The sequence below is a fragment of the Macaca nemestrina genome, chromosome 3 (genome assembly GCF_043159975.1).
Source record: "Macaca nemestrina isolate mMacNem1 chromosome 3, mMacNem.hap1, whole genome shotgun sequence".
In the NCBI taxonomy this organism is placed as follows: Eukaryota; Metazoa; Chordata; class Mammalia; order Primates; family Cercopithecidae; genus Macaca; species Macaca nemestrina.
In genome coordinates, this window is record NC_092127.1 from 74530881 (window position 1) to 74552157 (window position 21277).

The following is a 21277-nucleotide window of genomic DNA, read 5'->3' on the forward strand; positions in this document are numbered from 1 at the left end:
CTCGTTTTTCTCCAGTTTACTACTGAGGCTTACTACATGGGTTACTACAGTCACTTTACTACAATGGTAAATTTCTCATTTTATGAATCAATAAATATCATCAATAGACTAGAGGTCTTCATATCACTGTAATCCTTGCCAGATAAACATATATGAATAAACCTGTGTCTAGCATCCATTAGGGTTTACAGACACCACCGTTTTTTTTAAACTAACATATTAAGAAAATTTTCTAGGTCTAACATTTTCAATTATGAAATAACTCTCTTACAGTGTCCATGAATTGGAGTCTATGATTGGCTCATTCAGGGCAGTTACCAAATTCAAATTTAATATAATCAAAATTCCAAGTATTGCTTTGATTGTGGGAATAAAAACGAAGTGGAAGCGAACAAAGAGGGACAGATTTCTCCCATAGATGAAAGGGAAGGAGGAAGCTCCTAATGATGCTGTTATTTTAGGGTAACCTTGTCTATAAAGATAGTAATGCCACCAACAGTAGAGCTTTTGTGGTTCTTTTAGCAGCAATTGATTACCAAATGATAAAGATTCATTACAAATTATTAATTCAGACTTTAGCTTTAGCTTTTCTGAAGGCTATTAATTTTAACTATTAAATTTAGATATTGCCTGCCAGGTTTTTTTGAACACAGCACATTCAAAAGTTTAGTAGAACTTCTCCACAGACATACTCTATGACAGATAACAATGACTAAAATGCCACAAAGATCAGAGTTCACATAAGGTAAGACCAGCCTGTCCTTTTGGTGACATTTCCTAAGATAGGTCCTGATATGGTTTGGCTGTGTCCCCACCCAAATCTCATCTTGAATTCTCATGTCTTATGGGAAGGACCCGGTGGGAGGTAATTGAATCATGGGGACAAGTCTTTCCCGTGCTGTTCTCATGATAGTGAATAAGTCTCACAAGATCTGATGATTTTTAAAACAGGAGTTTTTCTGCACAATCTCTCTCTATGCCTGCCACCATTCACGTAAGATGTGACTTGCTCCTCCTTGCCTTCCACCACGGTTGTGAGGCTTCCCCAGCCACGTGGAACCGTTGGTTCTCCATTAAACCACTTTCCTTTGTAAACAGCCTAGTCTCAGGTATGTCTTTATCAGCAGTGTGAAAATGAACTAATACATGTCCTTTGGTGAGATTTCCTAGCATATGTCTTTGAATTAAATAAAATCCAGCTACCTTAGGGTACATCATATGTATTTTTTAACTTTAACACTTAAAAATCGCCTATTTTATTTTGGATGTCAGCTAGGGCCTACTTGAGTCAATAGCTATAAATGTATTCCTCCTGAAAAATATAAGTAGAAACCTGAGAAACTTTTCTCTTCTGAAAAACATATTTTTACATGAAAACTATCAATCTATAAAATCTTAACAGTAAAAAGGGAAATGCATTAAATATGACACTAAACTGAAGTCAACAATTGATGTTTCATGCACCCAATAAGGCATCCATCATCCTGATTCCAGTTCATTGCTTTCATGTGATCCCCTTCTCCTCCAGGCAAGCTCTGTTTCAGGAAGACAATGGTAGGCAACTAAGGAGAAGTAGGTTGACTGTGTGCCAAGTACTTAACACAATTTATTTTGTTTATTGTTTTACAAAAGAACAATTTTTCTCATTTCATGGATAAGTTGAGGTTTTGAGAAATTAAATCACTTTCCCAATGACTTACAACTAGTAATAGTAAACCCAGGATTACAACACAGGTTTGCCTTGTGTGTAAAACCTGTACTCATTCTAGTACCAATTAGCCTCCTTAGGTCATCTCAAAGATGGTTTCCAAAAGGCACCCTGCTCAGTTGTTATGGAAAAGTAAAGAGACAATAAAAGAAGAAAAGGCAAAGCAAAGTAATGGGAAAGATTACAAAACACATATTCATTCCAAATTAAAGGCCAGCAAAGCTGCCTTTCATGGCACCACTTTATAGATACATAATCCCATTCCAACTTTTGGCCTCAACTATGCCTAGGTTTAATAGGAATGTGAATGTCCTTATGTTAAACAAGAGAACCAGGGACATCAGAACACCTAGAAGATGAGGCTGGTAATGGCAGGTTCTTCGAGTATCTGACTGGAATAGGTCCTCATACTGAATACATATTTGCTGAGAGAACTGATGAATGAATGAAATGAGTGAATGGAGTCTGATAATGAGTATGGAAGAGAGCCAGAGACTGCTATTCTTTATTTCCATTTGGGTGTTCTTTCACAAATGGAAAGGACATTGGAATCACAGTGAGCTAGAAAACTTACAGATTGTAATCCCAGCACTTTGGGAGGCCAAGGCGGGTGGATCGCGAGGTCAGGAGATCGAGACCATCCTGGCTAACACGGTGAAACCCCATCTTTACTAAAAATACAAAAAAAAAAATTAGCCGGGCATGGTGTCAGGCACCTGTAGTCCCAGCTACTCGGGAGGCTAAGGCAGGAGAATGGCGTGAACCCGGGAGGCGGAGCTTGCAGTGGGCCGAGATCGCACCGCTGCACTCCAGCCTGGGTGACAGAGCGAGACTCCATCTCAAAAAAAAAAAAAAAAAAAAAAGAAAAGAAAACTTACAGATTGCCTGGAAGATCTTTGAGGGCTTTCAGGGCTATGGCATTTTATTTTGTATCTCCAGCATCTAATGGAGTCCCCTGCAGTTGATAGGCACTCAATAAATATTTTCCAATAAGTAATAGAATAAGCCAACAATATAGGTATAAAGGGCTGGGCATTTTCTTTTACAAGGATAAAGTAATATCCTCTGCTAAGATCCCCACCATAATAGGAAAGTCTGTGAGAAATCCTCAGTGAGCTTGGAATGGAAGCTAGAAAATCTTCTGCAGTAAGAGATATGTAAAAATACCAGTCAGGCCCAAATACGAATGGGCCACAGCAGACCTACAAAACTTCCTGGAATCACAAAATGATGTAGGAAATTTATCACCCAAACAAGTAGCCAGTGGGAGGAATTAAACTTTCCAATAAAGCAGAGAACATTCAGCATAATCAAAGATCAGAATGACCTAAAATGTCACTCATGATAGGAGGAAGGAGGTCCTTGCTCTCTGTCACAGGAGATGAGTTTACAAGTGAGACAGTGCACAGTGTCTTTCATGTGGTGACCTTCAATAACTTACTATGGAAAGAAATGAAATGAGCAAGGAAAACAGAGGGAGGGAGGATGGATTAATGCTCCTAAAATTTGCCTCGTCTGGAGTTTTTTTTCCTACTCCTGTCAAGGAGCTTTAGTTACTGGGTTCTCCAGGGGGTCTTGTTGTCAGTTACCTAGTAAGCATTTTCTTAGCACAGATCCAGAAGTCAGGGATGGAAAAACTACAGAGGAACACCCTTGGAACTCTCATGTAAAAAGCTCATAATGACCCTGTTTGTTACTCCCAGGCCCTAATGTCATACTCTTCAGCACCCTATGCTTTCCTTCACAGCACTTCTAAATGTTGAGTAATGGGATTAGTAGTTTAATGAAGGCAAAAATCAAGTGTGTTCTGCTAAATTCTGTCTTCTCAGGAGCTGACACAGTCACTGGATTTAAATGAATACATGATTTACTATTTTTAAGTGTCATTTTTTGGTCTGATCATAATGATAAAAGGGTATTTTTTGCTGTTTTAAGTAAATAAAACAAGCACCACATGTCATTCTAAATGTATATCATATATGCATTCTATGGTAAAGTTAATTTCAAAAAATCTGCCAGAGGTTTAAAATATATTAATCTGGTAGAAAACATGTATGAGATTACATATTTTAGCCTGTGATTCTGAAGGTTAGTTTAGCCCAAACTCTTTATTTTGCAAATGAATAAACTGGGCCTATCATGATGGATCTCTCTGTTCTGTCAGGTTATTAAATTGTCAGTATTCATTGCTTTCAGCATGCCTGCCTCAAAATGTACTTGCTGTTTTTAACCTTCATAGGCTTGGAAATAAAATAACCAAGCTGTTTAGCAGGTATATAATTGGAATAAATTAACTCTGTGTGATGAAGGCCTAAGGGCAGCTACTGTGAGTCAAGTCAATGTTAGTTCCTGGACATTTGGCATTGATTTTGGTCTCTCAAATGTCTTTGTGACTTTCTTTTTAGCTCTTGGTGTCATTCAGGTAAATGACACTTCCAGAAAAAGTCTGTTTATTACTGGAGTTAATAGAAGAAATGACACCAAAACTCTAGATCTTTGGTTTTCCATTAAATGTTCTCTTAAAAATGCAGTTCATTTTAGAAAATGATGTGTTATATTTTTAAAAATTCATCATGTAGAGTTCCTACATAATGTTGCAATAAGCCCTTGGCCTTTGTAGCAATGCTCTGTAATTTATAGATACTTACAAATATTATTTCAATTGATCTTCAATGTTTTGATATGGACAAAAATATTACTTATCTCGTTTTACAAATAAGAAAGCTGCATCTGGAAAGTTCAGGTGACAAGTTCCACGATGCCAAAGTCAGTCACTGGCTGACATGAGACTCAAACTCCAATCACTTGAATCCCAGAACTCTTCTGTTACCACATGGACAGGTTTGAAAATAATAATCAGCGAAACAGAGCTAGTCTACAAAGGCTAAAACGAAGTGTGTACTTACTGAATTTCAGGAAATCGCAACTTTGTTACTTCCCAAAATGTGTATTTCTAAACAAGAACACACACTCAACAAAATATGTACAGTCTAAACAGCAACATGGGATGTGTCCAGCCTATTTTATTCTCAAACCAGAAAAGACATAATTAAACCTACAGGAGGATGTTAAGCAACATGCCAGGCATTGTAGCATTCACTATTACCTGTGAACTCACAATGACTGTGAGAAGTCAGATGCAGCTGAAAATGCTGCCTTACCTCTTTCCTCAAAGTCTGAGCCATAATCACCCGTAGGAGTGGACCATAAAACTGGTATTAGGGGCATTCATATTGTGTCCTCTTAATCCTCTGGAACCATCACCTCTCTGACTTTTACTAACCAGATTATGCTGCTGGTATTGATTCTTCTGACTAATGCCTCACTGTCACTAGACCTCCAATTTCAGTATAAAATATTCACTACTCCTTGAAAGGTAATACGTTAAATTGCTATCAGTCATTAACATATAGTGCTGAATGAATGTCTTTGCCCTCATTCTTTGCTGCAGCTAAGTGTATCTGAGGTTTAGAAACAAAGTAGTTTAAATTTAAGAAAATAAAAAGACAGAGAGAGACAGAGAAAGAGAGAGAGAGAGACAGAGAGAGAGACAGAGAAGGGAATTTTGGAGCCTGAGCTACAATAAGGCTAACTGAGGATGCTACAGCTGGTTTCTGGCCACAGGGTTCCAATGTGGGGTAAAACAAAGCAGAGAGGAGAGGGCAGCGGGAAGTTTGGGGGAAGGCAGAGGGGGCAACAGAATGCTGAAATGGAGCAGAATAGAAGAAAGTGAAAAATAGAGAAATCAAAGGCAAAATAGAAACTTAATTTTGATAAGGTTGGCCATATTTTACAGACATCACAGATTTCTGTGAAAGGATAATATCAAGAAATTATTTCTAGTGAGTTAAAACATTTTGTTAAATATTGCGTGCTTTACACATTCAGCACAAATGGTTATTAATGAAATACTAATGCTTAAAGATTATTTATTTATGGTTCTCAAACAGAAATGGTATTGTATCAACTCCACTGGGTACGCTTTGTCCGGTTTGATTTTCTAATTAGCAATTCTTAGCATGATTAAATGCTAAATACACAGCTGTGTAAGGCTTCAGCTGGTAGTAACCAGTAGTGCCTAATACTGACTTTTTAAAGAGAATAACAAAAGTACTCAAATACTGGATATAAACCTTTTGAGGCCTTATTCCCTATTCAGCTGAAAGAAGTAATCAACATAAGCACTGATTGTATACAATATGTGAATAAAGCTGATATCTATGTATTATTTGTCATTTCTGTTAAAAAGTTATGTGGACTAGAGGGAAAATAAGCCTAGCTTAAATAATGTATTCAGTTGAAATCACATATAGAACATATTACATTGATTTCCAGTAAACTGTAATTTTAAAAGACTAAAGTTATTACTAAGCAAGTCTAGAGGGATAAACTATACCATCCATATCAAAACATTATCAGAATCCCATATGTTCTGAAAAATGAGCTTTTTTGTATTCATATGAAAAGTTGTATACAATCTAGTGCATAAATAACTTATCTTTTCATTTTTACATTATTTCTTCTTGTAACATCTAATGCTTCTAAAAATTGGAAACAAATTCTGTCTTCATAACAGGAAACTGACTCAAATTATACATCAGAATAAATTTCCGCTTTTTAAATTCATAAAGATCTGGTAAACAAGCCTCATTTGAAGTTTTATTTACAAAGCAAGTTACTTAAAACTTAACTGAAATAACTGGATCTTTTTTATGAGGGGGGAAAGCATTTGAACTTTACCAAAATACATTTGCAAAAGCTTGAAGCATTTTTCTACAATTTCAATTTTTTCCTTAAAATGTTTCTAAAGAAATATTTTACAAAATCTTTTCCATGAATTCTCTATCACAAAAAGCTGAAAGGTATAATTTTTAAAAGGTAAGAAAATTATGTATACGGCTTGATGTGTTTCAAAATTCTCTTTAAAATTATAGTTGAAGAAAAAAAGTCTTTCAATAAAAATGGTAATTCAATTATATTCCTTGGGGGGAAAATGTACTTTCTGTATTGTACAAAATCAAATAATATGGTGGCTTGAATTTATTTATTTATTTTTTTTGAGACAGAATCTCACTTTGTCACCCAGGCTGGAGTGCAGTGGCATGATCTCAGCTCACTGCAATCTCCGCCTCCGGGCTTCAAGTGATTCTCCTGCCTCAGCCTCCTCAGTAGCTGGTATTACAGGCATGTGCCACCATGCTCGGCTAATTTTTGTATTTTAAGTAGAGATGGGGTTTCATCATGATGGCCAGGCTGGTCTCAAACTCCTGACCTCAAGTGATGGTGGCTTGAATTTTTAATCATTGGTTTTTAAAAAACAAATATTACTTGTCTTAAGGCTATTTCTAATTATTGATCATGGTTTACTAAAATAAAATCACAGCTTCACTAATACACAAATTGTAAAATTGATTCTTTTCTATGCCTCTCGCTTGTCCATCCTCTGCAAGATTCCATCTTTACGAATTATCAGAGATCTGCCAACTGTACTAGAAATAAGAATATTTTAAGAATAGAAGTCTGTATTTTAATATATGTATAAGGCTCAAAATGTTCTCTTTCACACCATCACTGAAGTGGAAGACACTTTAAAGACCGTCCAAGCCCTATCACTGACCCACTCACAATTTTATGATAAAGAAAGATAAAGTGATCTTACCAAGGACTAGATATTCACCTGGTTCCCAGTGAGTATTCTGTCACCTCTACCAATGGTCTGATGCCACAAATGTAAGTGGATTGTTAAAGGAGAGTATAAGTTTAGTCATTTATTACTATATATCTACTTAGCAACAACTGAAGTTGTCCAGTGACTAAGACCACAGGTTTACATACCCACCTAACTCATGGAAACATCCAATTCACCAACACTGATAATGGATGGACCTATGATACCACTTTTTCTAGTTACCCTTTATCCTTTCCTAGTCATGACTTCTCAGAATTCTTGGAGACTCCTCTTCCTCCTCTTCCTTGGAGAGTCTATAAGCCACTGCATTTATTTCCATGGCTTTCCTATAATCTTTTGGAAGGTAACTCTCACAACTGAATACCCGGCATTCACCTTTCCTATCAATTCCATGCTCACATGTTCAAACATCAATTTGACATTTGAATCCACTCATATACCCACAAGTTTTTCAAATTCAATATGCCCCCAGCTAAACAATGTATTTTTCTAAATAACTTCTTCATCCCTTACTCTTTTGCATTAAGGAAATGCCATCCACCAGTTGCTCAAGCAAGAAAACTGGGTTTTTTAGAACCGCCCATCACTCAACTTCACCCCAGTCAATTCTACCTCCCAAATATACTTGGAATTATACCACTTCTCACCATCTCTGCAGCCATCAATACACCTCTGAGCTACTGCGACATTCACCCAATTGATCCTGCCTGTCTCCTCTCTTCCCCTTTTATTGTTCTTTTTCCACAAAGCAACCCTGATCCTTTTTTTTTTAGACAGAGTCTCACTATGTCCTCCAGGCTGGAATGCAGTGGCACCATCTGGGCTCACTGCAACCTCTGCCTCCTGGCTTCAAGCGATTCTCCTGCCTCAGCCTCCCGAGTAGCTGGGATTACAGGCACCCACCACCATGCCTGGCTAATTTTTTTATTTTTAGTAGACATGGGGTTTCACCATGTTGGTCAGGCTGGTCTCAAACTCCTGACTTCTTCATCTGCCCACTTTGGCTTCCCAAAGTGTTAAGATTACAGGTGTAAGCCACCATACCTGGCCCAGAGTGATCCTTTCTAAAAGTAAATCCAATCATATTAAAGCCCATCTACAGCCTCAGAAGGAAATTCAAACCTTGGACAGCGCACAAGGCTTTGCATGATATCATCTCTGTTCATCTCTCTAAGGTCACCCCAGTCACTCTACCCTAGCTCCATGCCATCAGCTTCTCAATCCCCACTGATCTTTCTCAGTTCTTCAAAATGTAAAGTCTTTCCCACTTTGGGATAGGTGTTGGTTTCCTGGAATACTCTCCTTCCATCGGCTGTCTCCACCTTCTCAGGAGGCATTACTCTGATCACCTGAGAAGACTACTTATTTTCTATCGCTGCATTCTTTTGGCTTCTGTTACAGCAGTTTAGCTTTGGAAATATGCATCATATTAATTTGTTTACATCTTTATTATTTCCCCTATTAGACTAGAAGCAACACAAAAAAACTATCGATTTCACTTAACATTGCTAGCTCAGTGCCTGGCACATATTAGGTACCCAATAAATCTGCAATGAATGCATAACTAAATGGCCATCTATCCTTTTTAAGTGTGGCTATCTCTTTGTGGTTTGTAAAACCTTTTCAATGTTACACATGTGAAAAAGTTCTAAGAGGACTTTGTAGTGAAAAAAAGTCAAGTCTGTTTATCTGTTTCTCATCATGGCCTGAAAACACTAGTGGAGGAATTTAGTTAGCCTCAAGGTTTTAACAATATTTACCAAGCCAATTAAGTTGCTTTTCACTGATACAAAGTCTGGAAATTTATAGTGTAACAAAACTTTTATTCCATTTTTGCAAAATAAATTAGGCAACTGCATTGGCTTTTGCAACTTTGGATTACATTAATTCAAAACATATGCATTAAAACCTATACTATGTAAGCACTGTAGTAATAGGTATGCAAATGGGTGGGACATAAAAGTTGACTGACCTGAGATGCCTCCTCTCAAAGAGTATTGCTTCCTCCATTATTTGTTTCTGAAAGATTTAAAATTCCTTAGAACCTAATGTTTTCCTTAAAGATCTGTGCAAATCAAATCTTTTTAAATGCTATAAGAAGACCTTTTCTCTAAATCTAATTCAGCATAAAACAATTGAATAGACATTTATTAAGTAGTTACTATATTCAATGAAGTGTAGAACCAAGTCAGCTTACTTTGTAAAGTTTATTTTTACTCTATCACATATCCAGGGAGGAAAAAAAGCGGAAGAAAATCCAGGGAAGCCAGGATCCACCTCATGGTCTTAAGTTTCCCCTCCTGCATTTGAACACCATAATTTTTCTGAAAATCTACCTGGTCAAAGGCCACCCTTATGAAATACTATATGTAAATGACCACTTTTATAGGAACTTCTTTGAAGTTTTAGGACAAAGGAAGACATGCTTGTCTGTCTCTTTTTCTCTCTCCTATATAATAGCATTTTCATCTCTCACAGCTCTTTCTAGAATGGATGCTCTGTTAACCAACTAATTAACTCTTTGTTTATATTAATCAGAATTCTTGAATCTTCTTCTAAAAGTGGTTCCTACAAATAGCAATAAATGCTGCTTTACAAAAATATACCCTGACAGAAGGCCAAAAGCGAATGGTGAGGATGAATTAAAACAGGGAAAAGAGTTGAAAGTTATTAGTTCTGAGGCCCTTACCTATTATTGACATGGCTGTACATGGCCATTCTATTTAGATCTATATCTTAAAGCAAGAATTGATCATTCAACAACATCATCTTAGTTTCACAAAATGGAACTGTAAGGTAATGAGCTGTTCAGATCTATGATGTAATCCAGGGCTTTTCTAGTTCTTGAAATCTAGATACATACCCATTTGTTTGGGTGCAATTTACACTAAAAATAACTTTCTAAAACAGAGAAAATATTTAATTACCAGAAAAATGATTCTCATACAAAATGCATTACATAATGCTGTTAAAATTTATGGATCACATGGATTGTGTGAGTTTAAATTAATGGTTCTCAAACAGTGGCTGGTCCTCTGACCAACAGTATCAGCATTACCAGGTAACATGGTACAAATGATTAGACCCACCCCAGATCTACTAAGTGGCCTACAATCATGTACTGACAAGAATTTCATGGAATTCTGATCTAAACAATACTGAGGAGAGTGAAGGAGAATACAAAGAATACAATGGGACATTACTTTTATTTTGTTGTTGTTTTTGTTGAGACGGAGTCTCACTCTGTTGCCCAGGCTAGAGTGCAGTGGCACAATCTCAGCTCACTGTGACCTCCACTCATGGGTTCTAGCAATTCTCCTGTTTCAGCCTCCCGAGTAGCTGGCACTAGAGGCATGCTGCACAACAACGCCCTGCTAATTTTTTTGTATTTTTACTAGAGAAAGGGTTTCATCATGTTGGCCAGGCTGGTCTACAACTCCTGATCTCAGGTGATCCGCCTGCCCCAGCCTCCCAAAGTGCTGGAAATATAGGCGTGAGCCACCGAGCCCTGCTGGGATATTACTTTTAATGACAAAAACCACAATTACTTTTGTACCAACCTAATAAATAATATAGGAAGAAGTTAGTATAAATATTGGGGTTGGTTGCTGAGTCTGAACCTTAGATCTTAGAAGAAACTACTAAGCCTTTTTTGGCATTTCTAGGTTACTGAGTCTAGTTCTTCAGGGTCTGAGTGTGGAGGAGATTCAGTGTAATGCTGGGCTAGAAGGAAGGCAATCATTTATTTGCCTAGAGTTTTCCCCTAAACTCACTCAAAAATGAGAATCACAGAGTCAGGAGAATGGATAGGTGTGGAGCCAGCAGAATAGGGGGCTTCTGTTGAAAAACAACAGTGTCCTATGTAAAGAAGCCAGCATTCTGATGAAACTCCTCCCTTAATTCTTCTTTCTACCCTAGAGAAGACATATCTATCAATTTCTGTTCATTTCTTAAGAAACTCCAGGTGATCTAAGAACCATGTATGTCACACAATTGTCATCTTCCTTTTACTTCAGTGAGAAAAAGAATGGAAGAAAGAAAAAAAAAAATCCCCAAGATGGAAACAGAAGTACCAGCGTCAACTGCCCGAATGAAGAGAGGTGAAACCATAGATGCTCCATCCACTCCCCTGAGAACCATTCTTCTCTTCAGCATGTGGAAAATAAGAAGTGATCAGTGATTCCATACTCTTGGCTCACTGTAAGTTACAAGGGTTATTACAGCAATAATAAGAGTAATAACTGCCACCACCAGGTACTGTCATGGCTCTCATATACCAAAAGTCCTCTGAAGTAAGTACTGACATCCTATCATCATTTTAATTAGGCTGACTCCTTTATCCAAAACAGTCATATGAAGATAAGACAAAAAGTCAGGGCCATTTCACTAAAAAAGTCCATGTTTTTCCACTTTGGTATTTTGTACAACAAAGAACAATACCTGGAAAGGTGAGATAAAATTTTTCATAAACAAAGCCAGAAAATAGGTAGTTTGTCTTCAGTGCCACTGATTTGTCACAAGCTCTTGCTTACAACATCCTGTCAAAATCTGAGCTCAGAAATAGATCTGATAAACCCTTTGGCAGTAGAAATTTAAATTTCATAAATAGACCTGTTTGGCTTAGAATAAGAGTATTTGTGAAGAATATCATCCCCCAAAACTGGTGTCAACAGTAATTTAATTGAGAAAACTGTCATTTCTAAAAATTATCAGTTAAAAATATTTCCCTTAAAAATATTGCCAGTGTTTGACTTAATACCTAAATGAACAATTCTTTAGGGCTTATTAAAGCTTAAAAACTTAATGTGTGCTGGGGTTAAAATCATGTCAGATCTTGCAATATCAATTCAAAACAAGTTTGTTTGATTCCGTTCATATATTGGATCTCCTATCATATCAGGAAATCCTTATAAGCCCATATGCTTATAGAAGCAGATAATAAGCTACTAAAAGCTACAATGCTGCTTAGAAAATTTCTGTATCAGTGAACTGAACAGTTAAGTCATTGATAGTTTCAACGGTGCTTGATTTATTTACTTCCTGGATAGATTTCTTTAGAAAGGTAATTTGGTTTCTTACTACAAAACAATAACAAAATACATGATTAACCTATAAAGCTTCTGCAAAAACATTTCACATTAATGAGTTCCCTTAGAGAATTTATTTTTTCTGCCAAACTATCATTTAACAGTTCATTAAATATTAAACTTTTACTGAGTGCCAACCATTTTTCAGGCATTCAGGCTATAGAGTATCAACCTTCTGAGGTACTCACATTCTAGTTAAGAGAGCCATCTAACAAATAAACAGAAAGTACTATCATTTCTGAACTCAGAATTAGTAACTGGAATGAAATTATTAGTTTCTTCTAGACATTGTCACCTTCAATTTTCTGACCCCCACATAGCTAACAACATAACATAGTACTACTATACAGATGAAGCTTTACATCTCCAGCTTTAAATTTCATAAGATAACAAATTGCATATGTAATTATTAATAAAATGGCCTTAATTTTCCACAGTTGCTGCAAACCTGATTCAAGTCTTTAAGCCCCAAGGACCCTAGTCCCATATCCAAGCCTAGAGACTTCATTCATTAATGGTGAAATCAGCTTTCAATCACCATATGTAATAAGAAGTAATGGCTTCTATGTTCATCAAGGAATATCATGTATGGAAAGTCACTATTTTGTTTCTTCGTTTCATTTTTCTTCTCATAAACTCACCTGCTCACAAGTAGCTAATCTAACGACTCTGTTGCTCAATCTCTCATTGTCCCCAAGATCATTCTCTGAGGGACTTCCAGGAAATGACAAAATGACAAACAGTGAATATCTCCTGGTCCAGTCCTTGGTCTCATGTGTTTTCTTATCTGTTTATCTCTTATGTCTCCCCAAGACTATGCTTTCTTAAATAAAAATGTCTCCACAACTGGTGAAATTAAGATGCCCTTAATACTCCTAATGTGGAAATATAGCATCTCTGAAGAGCATCAAATGAGTGCCATGCTGCCTCAAATCATCTTCCAAGACGGCAATAGCTGGCTTGACTTTCAATACTGTCCCTGTTTATACACATATTTGGAAGACAGAAAAGACTATTTTAGTTTACAATTGGGCAATGTATGGTTATCTTCTTTTCTCACTAATATTAGAGTGGCTATTCTAATTCATTAAAATAACTTACTACCAGCTGAGGCAGTGGCTCATACCTGTAATCTCAGCACTTTGATAAGCCAAAGTGGCCGGATCACTTGAGGTCAGGAGTTCAAGACTAGCTGGCCAACATACCAAAACCCTGTCTCTACTAAAAATATAAAAATTAACTAGGTGTGGTGACACACACCTGTAATCCCAGCTACTTGGGAGGGCGAGGCAGGAGAATTGCTTGAACCCAAGAGGTAGAGGCTGCAGTGAGTGGAGATCATGCCACTGCTCTTCAGCCTGGGTGACAGAGTGAGACTCCATCTCAAAAAATTAAAAAAAAATTAGAAAACCAACAACTTAGCATGGATTTTTGGGTTGCTTAATGGCTGGGACAGTATACAGACACAAATTTGGAACAAACAGATGATAGTTATAATATTAATATTATTGCACTAACTCTATCACCTATTTTTGACAACTATTTCTATTTGATACAGTTCATTAAATATTAAACTTTTATTGAGTACCAACCATTTTTCAGGCACTCTGGTTATAGAGTATCAACCTTCTGAGGTACTCACATTCTAGTTAAGAGAGCCATGTAAAACAAATAAACAACAACAACAAAAACAGTACAACAATAACAAACAGTAGTTAAAGTGCGATCAGGTGCTACGAGAGTTCAGTGCTGTAGAAGTTGAAAAATGGCAGAGAGTAATTGCCTGGCAGCCTAGGCCGTTTCAGCCAATGGAAAATCATCTAAAAAGTATCACTGAAACATTTACTTTTTAATAACTATTAGATTCCCTAAGTAAACATGTACTATTCTTTGGTGGATTATCTGCTAATAAAATTAATAAAAATTAAAATAACTTTCTAATTAGGTGTCATTATTTAATTCACATTTAATATTTAAAGGATCTATGTGGCCAGGAGTAGTGGCTCAGGCCTGTAATCTCAGCACTTTGGGAGGCCGAGGCGGGCAGATCACAAAGTCACGAGATCGAGACCACCCTGGCTAACATGGTGAAACCCCATCTCTACTAAAAATATGAAAAATTAGCTGGGTATGGTGGCACCTGCTTGTAGTCCCAGCTACCTTAGAGGCTGAGGCAGGAGAATCACTTGAACATGGTGGGCAGAGGTTGTAGTGAGCCGAGATCATGCCACTGCACTCCAGCCTAGGTGATAAGAGCAAGAGATTCCATCTCAAAAGAAAAAAAAAAAAGAATATATTCAAATAGGGGCCTGTCTACAGACCTCCTTCTTGATCAAAGCATTTTTATTTTTTGATCTTTGTCCATGTTCTCTACTGGCCTGCAATGATAGAGTAGGTAAACCACTATATGAATGTGATCCAACCCAGAATTCTTCCCCTTAGTCCACCATCGTTTAAAGACTCCTATTAGAGGCAGCCAGGTAGTAGATGATAAGTTGTTTTTCCAGGCAGATTTCTAACATGCATTTTAAAATGATTTCTACTATCAAGGCACACAATTTCTTCACTCTACACTGACACAACATTTTGTAATCAAAAGCATTTGAATTTAGGCTGATTTAGTTTATCAAATCTCTGAAGCATAATTAAGAGTCCATATGGTTTCATTTGACTTGAGTATTAAGCACTGACAATCTTTGAGAGATATAAAACAAATAAGATTCAAAAAACTGCTGTCTCTGCATGGTTTTATACAAAATTATAAGTAAGTAAATGACTAAAATGAGTGACAAGAGATGCAATCACCTTGGAAAAACACCTAATAAACAGCAAAAGAACCCACATTACACCTGACTTTGCCACAGACTATCTGTGTGGTCTTTGATGAAGTCTTTGTACCTACTATGTGAAAAATGGATGGACTATTCACTATCTCTATTCTACCTACTTTAAAGGAAAGAATAAATAAAATGAATGGAGCCAAACTATATGCTCTCTACAGGATTTCCTTAGGATCAAACATTGTGAAAGCTTATTTAAAATGTCCATTATAAATTTTCTCCACCCTTTCACCCCAGGTTGTGAAATTCAGTCCCACTGTCCAATCATTTACAGACATCTGGAAAACCTAATCTATGCTCAGTGTAAGATACCAAGGCAATTAACAATTAAGCTGCTATATGTGAATCATGTGTTCTATGCAGCTACTTTTTGGGCCCTCCTGTGTTATTGTCACAACAATGCCCTGTAAATAATACAGGCATTTGAGAAACTCAATAACTTTTAGAATTAAAAGGTACAGTTTATTATTTCAAATAAATCTAGTAGAAAAATCTCACTGGGAACACACGTTGATAAGCACATAAAACCACACCAGAATAAGGAATACCCGAAAGAGTACTGCACATCATTCTTCAAAATACTCTCTGCTCAAAAACTATAAATAACATTCTGAAATGAAAACAGTCCTTCACAATGATAACCTAAAAGACTTCCTGTAATAATAATACACGTATCTATGTCCACATACTATATATAACACATGTACACATGCCACGTCTGTGCGTGCAACCAAACTAAATGGCACAAAGCAAACTTAGTAAATGAAAAACGCATTTCAAAAGAACCACCACAAATAGCCCAGAGGAAAAACAAGAAAGAAGTCCACAAAGAAAGTCAAGCCAATGTCAAATGAGAAATTATGGCAAATTAAAGGATATTTTGAGTAATACCTTATGTCGAGCACCAAAAACCACTAAAAAGATGCTTTTCATGTAAAACAAAATAGTGACACTAGTAAGGAAATCTGTGTGCAGAGGAATCCACGAGAGAAAAAAATGCTTGGATGGTAGAAAAAAAAAATTCCCACATGCTATGCATCTTTTTGAAAGGTAGAGTATTGAAAATAAAACATATTTTCCTATACTTATACTGCGTCATTCAAGTTGCTGCAACTCGAGACAAATGTACAGCAGGAACTGGAAGGAAAGAAAAGGCAATCAGGACATTCTTTTTCTTTTTTTTACAGGGTCTTACTCTGACAACTAGGCTGGAGTCTAGTGGTGTGATCTCAGCTCACTGTAGCCTCGACCTCCTGAACTCAAGTGATCCTCCCACCTCTGCCTCTTGAGTAGCTGGGACTACCAACATGTGTCACCGTACCCAGCTAATTTTCATTTTTTGTAGAGACAAGGTTTCACTATGTTATTGAGGCTGGTCTCAAATTCCTGGACTCAAGTGATCCTCCTGCCTTGGCCTTCCAAAGTGCTGGGATTACAGGCATGAGCCACCATGTCTGGCTCCTTTTCATCATATACTTCTTCAATCAACTGACTGAAGAAGAGAGATAGCACCCAGATGAAAAACAAAGGGAGCTGGCAGAAGGGTAGTGTTCTAGTTGGGAAAAGATGACGACCTAGAGAGAACAAGGAAGATTTGTGTAACATTTTAAATGACTCAGTTAAGGAAAAGACACACCTGATTACCAAATTTTTCAGAAGCTGCTTCTAAAATCTGATGTTAGCTACCTTTAGGAAGGTGACTCTGACAGAGAAGGTTTGAGGATTCAAAACGAGCTTGGATAAATTCATGAATGGCTAAGATAAGCTGAGATTAATCCCTATCCTTTACAGTTGACGTCAGAGAGAACAAGTGTGCCCTCATAGCCTACAGTGGCTGCATATATTTGAAATGTTGTGGGTGTACAGGCCATTTCTATGTTTCCATGTTACATGAAATATATCAATATATTATTTATTAAATATAACTCTAATGGCCATATTAGAAAAGCCTACACGTTGTATATTTCTAATCACCTTATTGCCTCATGACAAAATTCAGTCATGTGATTGTCCTCATCTATATTAGAAAATCTGGCTTTACTCTTCACCGAGGCCCTGACAGAACTTTTAGTATGTAGTACCAGACTTAGAAATCAATAATTTAGCAAAATTGTTTTGAGTGGCTATATCCAGAGGTAGGATTAAAAGTAGTTTGAATAGGGAGAGTCCTGCAACAAGCCCTACACTTTCTAGTAAATGGGATTTGATGTTGAGGTTAAATTGAGAGATTCAATCTGAGGTTAGAAAACTCACTACAACAATAGGTATGTGTATGGCTTCTGCTAGTGTGGGATACTTAATAAAAAACAAGGATGGTGAACAGAATACCAAGGGATTTACCAATAAAAAGAATTTAAGTTTGACATAGAGAACAGAGTTTCTTAAAGTTCCATTGATTCCATCATTAAAATGAAATTGCAATAGAGCATGCTTTCCTCAAAACCATTACATGTACTTACTAGCTTAAGTTAACCGACTCCCTACTTTGACGGAAGTTACCACCTCACTTTCATTACTGGACATAAACTAGTGGTAGTAACCTCCCAGAGAAGAACCTCTATTCACTTGTTTTATATTTACTTGAGTTCACTAAACCGAAGCTAAACATATATACCTGTAATTGTGCTATTTGGGGTAGAACCGAGGGGATTTTGTGTGTAATTAAAGGTAAAAATCACTTATACTCATTAAAACTAACCAATTCACTATATTCTCCTCACATACTATAATTATTACTTAATCAGAAAACTACTTCCCAGCCAGTCTATTGACTATATGGCAGAGCGGTCTCTTCAGTATTACAGAAATGCTCATTCAAAGCAGAAATGTTTCCCAGGCAAGTGGTGGACCCAAATAAAGGGACTTTGGAGGCCCCATGTCCTAATCACCTTTTAGAGTACTGTATATATACAATAACAAATCGTATCACTTCCAAAAGTCAAAATTTACTTTTACATTAAAAAAGAATTACCAAGGAATTCAGCAAACCTACTTCTGGTAGTGGGCTGGCCGGTTTGGTTAGGATTCCTCCTACATAAACAACATTAGGCAGAGTGGGTCTTGGGAATTCCAGTGCTACATCAGTACACAGCATCCACAGGCTGGACCCATGAACCAAATCATACATGGACTTCTCCGGCAGCAGGTTGTACTTCTGCATTATCCTTTCGTATTTGGGAAGAACCAAAAAGCTGACCCCTAATCTGGAAATGAGGTAAACACCGGTATTTTTCATCCTTTGCAGCAAGTTCATGCGGTCTGTGAGGAGTGAGTTAAACTCTGGGACGTATGCTAATGGAGCAGGAGCACCCACTTCAGCAGGATACCAAAGGCCAGTGGAAAATACAGCATATTTAACTCCTAAAAGATGAGCTATCACAAATCCACACATATCATTAGGGTCCACCAGCAGCAGGTCAAACTTTTCTTTCTTCAGACCCTGGATCAGGGCATGGTTGCCAACCATCATGTCACAGTTCTTAGTATAGTGATCCAGTATGTCAAACAGTTCAATTGCTGTCAATCTCCCAGAGAAAATATTCCGCATCTTGGACTGTAGGAAAGCATCTGAGGTGGTACTGTTAAAGATCCCTGGGTAGCGCTGCAGGCTGTAATGATTAGATGGGGCGATGTCTCTGCCTTCAGAGAGGAGGAACACTGTATGGTGGCCTCTCTCGTGCAAGGCTGAGGCTAGCGTCTTGAAAATGTACATATGGCTTTCAAACATAATTGGCGGCACGATGATGATTTTGGCAGCCTTCACTATCCCAACAGCACTCCACAGGAGCATGAAATATGGAGTGTAAGACTTCATAGCTGTAACAACAACCAGAAAACAACTTAAAACAAAATACAATGCTCACCATTCAAAACAAGCAGTCACAAAGCATTTTTCCCCAAAAACATCTGATCTAATACTTTGTCTAAAAAAAATTCACTATTAAAAATTATCCTGACAATTGTTCTAATTACTGCCTTATTTTTGAAAGATCAATTATGTTTAAGTATAGAAGTGAAAGCAAAGTTGACATAAACTGAAATATATTAAAAATGGATCTATTTGGGAAGAAAACTGCATTAGTTAACTATTTTCACACATTTGAAATAACATTTTGATAAGGTTGAATAACACATAATATATATTTTTGGAAGGAGATCTATGAAATATCTATGGAACATCTGTTCATCTTCTAACTGATTATCATTGTTAATCCCAGGAAGAAGAGCTGACCTTTTTAATTTCCAGGTATATGAGCATGTGCCTCTTATTTAAATCATTTTAATTAAACAGTTACATTTGCAGTTATAATCAAGGCATACCAAAGAAAGATTGTTTTAGAATATAATTATTTTGAATGGTAGTTTGGTGATTCTGCAGAAAAGACTTTTTTCCAGAAAAAAAAAAAAGATCTTTAACATATATTTTCCCTTTACCTAAATACCATAAGTATTTAGGTAGCAATCTATATTTATGTATCCTAGCAATCTCTATTTATGTAATCTAGGTCAATTTGCTGATACATTTCAGGGCATTATGTAAAAGAGAAACTTATAATAGAAAAACTCAAGAGGGTTAATAGATCTCAGTAAATACTTTTTAAAAAAGGACTGATGAATGATTATGTCTCAGATTACACTTGCTATGTTGTACCTTTAACTCAGGTGCAAATGTCAAGTCAGATGATGCCTGTACACTTGAGGGCTGGTACTTCTCCTACTTTTTCATGTTAATAGATATGTGTAATAAAGTTGTCTTCTATTGTTTTTAGAGATAAATATACTATACATGGGGACCATAGAGTGTGCAAATACACCCACTAACCTATTCAATATAACTAATTCTTAGACTCTAAATTAGACCCCCAAATAGATCTAAACAATCACTCAAGCCAACTGGACACATTTCAAAAATCTCAAATTAGATTTATACACACATCACCAAACTGATATCTATTTTTACCCCTTAAAATACATTAACCCTCCTATTTGCATAATTCCTACCATCTAAATGCAATTTTAACAACTATACCTTCTCAACATTCAAACACTGCAAGCAACCTAAAGAAACCAATAACAGGCAACTAATGGATTCTTCCAATAACAAGTGTGAACTCTAAAATACATATATATCCAGATGTTTCTTTCCTCTCCTACTCTAAGGAAAGTTTCAAACTATTTGAAAGTTGAAATTATACCATTAAGAATAAGTAAAAGTAATGCATATTACAAACATATAATATAAATGTCACTTACATTATTATAAGGGCTTAAAAATAATTAACTTTGGAGAAGATACTGATTCTATAGTAAGTTTACTCTACAATTAGAAGATCAGTAAAGAAAGAAAATTAAGGGGCCTATCTTAGAAAAACCTTCCAAATCTTTATTCTACTGTACTGCCTCACCTATGTATCTCTCCAATGTTGCCTTCTCAAAAATCTGAAGAAGGAAAAATGAGAGATTTTACAAGGAAATATTATCAACTCCAGGGATGAGACTAATGCCAATACAGGTAGGTGTTCCAGCAGCTACTGCCCACTGCTGTCACTTCTTGCATATTGGAGAGGAGACTACTTGATGACGGAACAATGGTAGAAAACTGCTCTCCCCACTGGGTTCTGGATCTAGCTGAACAGACCACAGGCATACTCTGTTCAGCTACAGTTAAAACTACTTAATCTATCATAAGTAACTTAAAAATGATCATAGAGAACAAATCCTTTCACTGTGTTTTTGTTTAATTCTTCCTTTTTAATATTTTATTTCAGTAATTACTAAAAAGTAAAAAGAAATTGCATAATTTTTTAATGAACAACTGCTTATATTTTAGAATAGCACTGTCAAAGAGAACTTTCTGTAATGTCAAATATGTTCTATGTCCTCACTGTCCACTATAGTATCCCCTATCCATGTGTGGCTACTGAACAGTTGAAAATGTGGCTGGTATGACTGA

At 36.6% G+C, this 21277-nt stretch overlaps 1 protein-coding gene across 10 annotated transcripts in view; it reads right to left on the minus strand.

Moving 5' to 3' along the window:
• The window catches only part of LOC105486216 (UDP glycosyltransferase 8), a 115095-nt gene that overhangs the window by 67512 nt on the left and 26306 nt on the right, over nt 1-21277 (minus strand). For 8 of the 10 annotated variants that reach the window (XR_011621074.1, XM_071093111.1, XM_071093112.1 and 5 more), the window contains exon 2: nt 18296-19140. Coding sequence is in view for 9 of the 10 variants with exons in the window: in XM_071093111.1 (XP_070949212.1) it covers nt 18296-19138 (843 nt within the window). In the remaining variant the exon portion in view is untranslated. The remainder of the gene's footprint in view (nt 1-18295; nt 19141-21277) is intronic. The other 2 variants (XM_011748927.3, XM_011748925.3) reach the window with 1 other exon arrangement.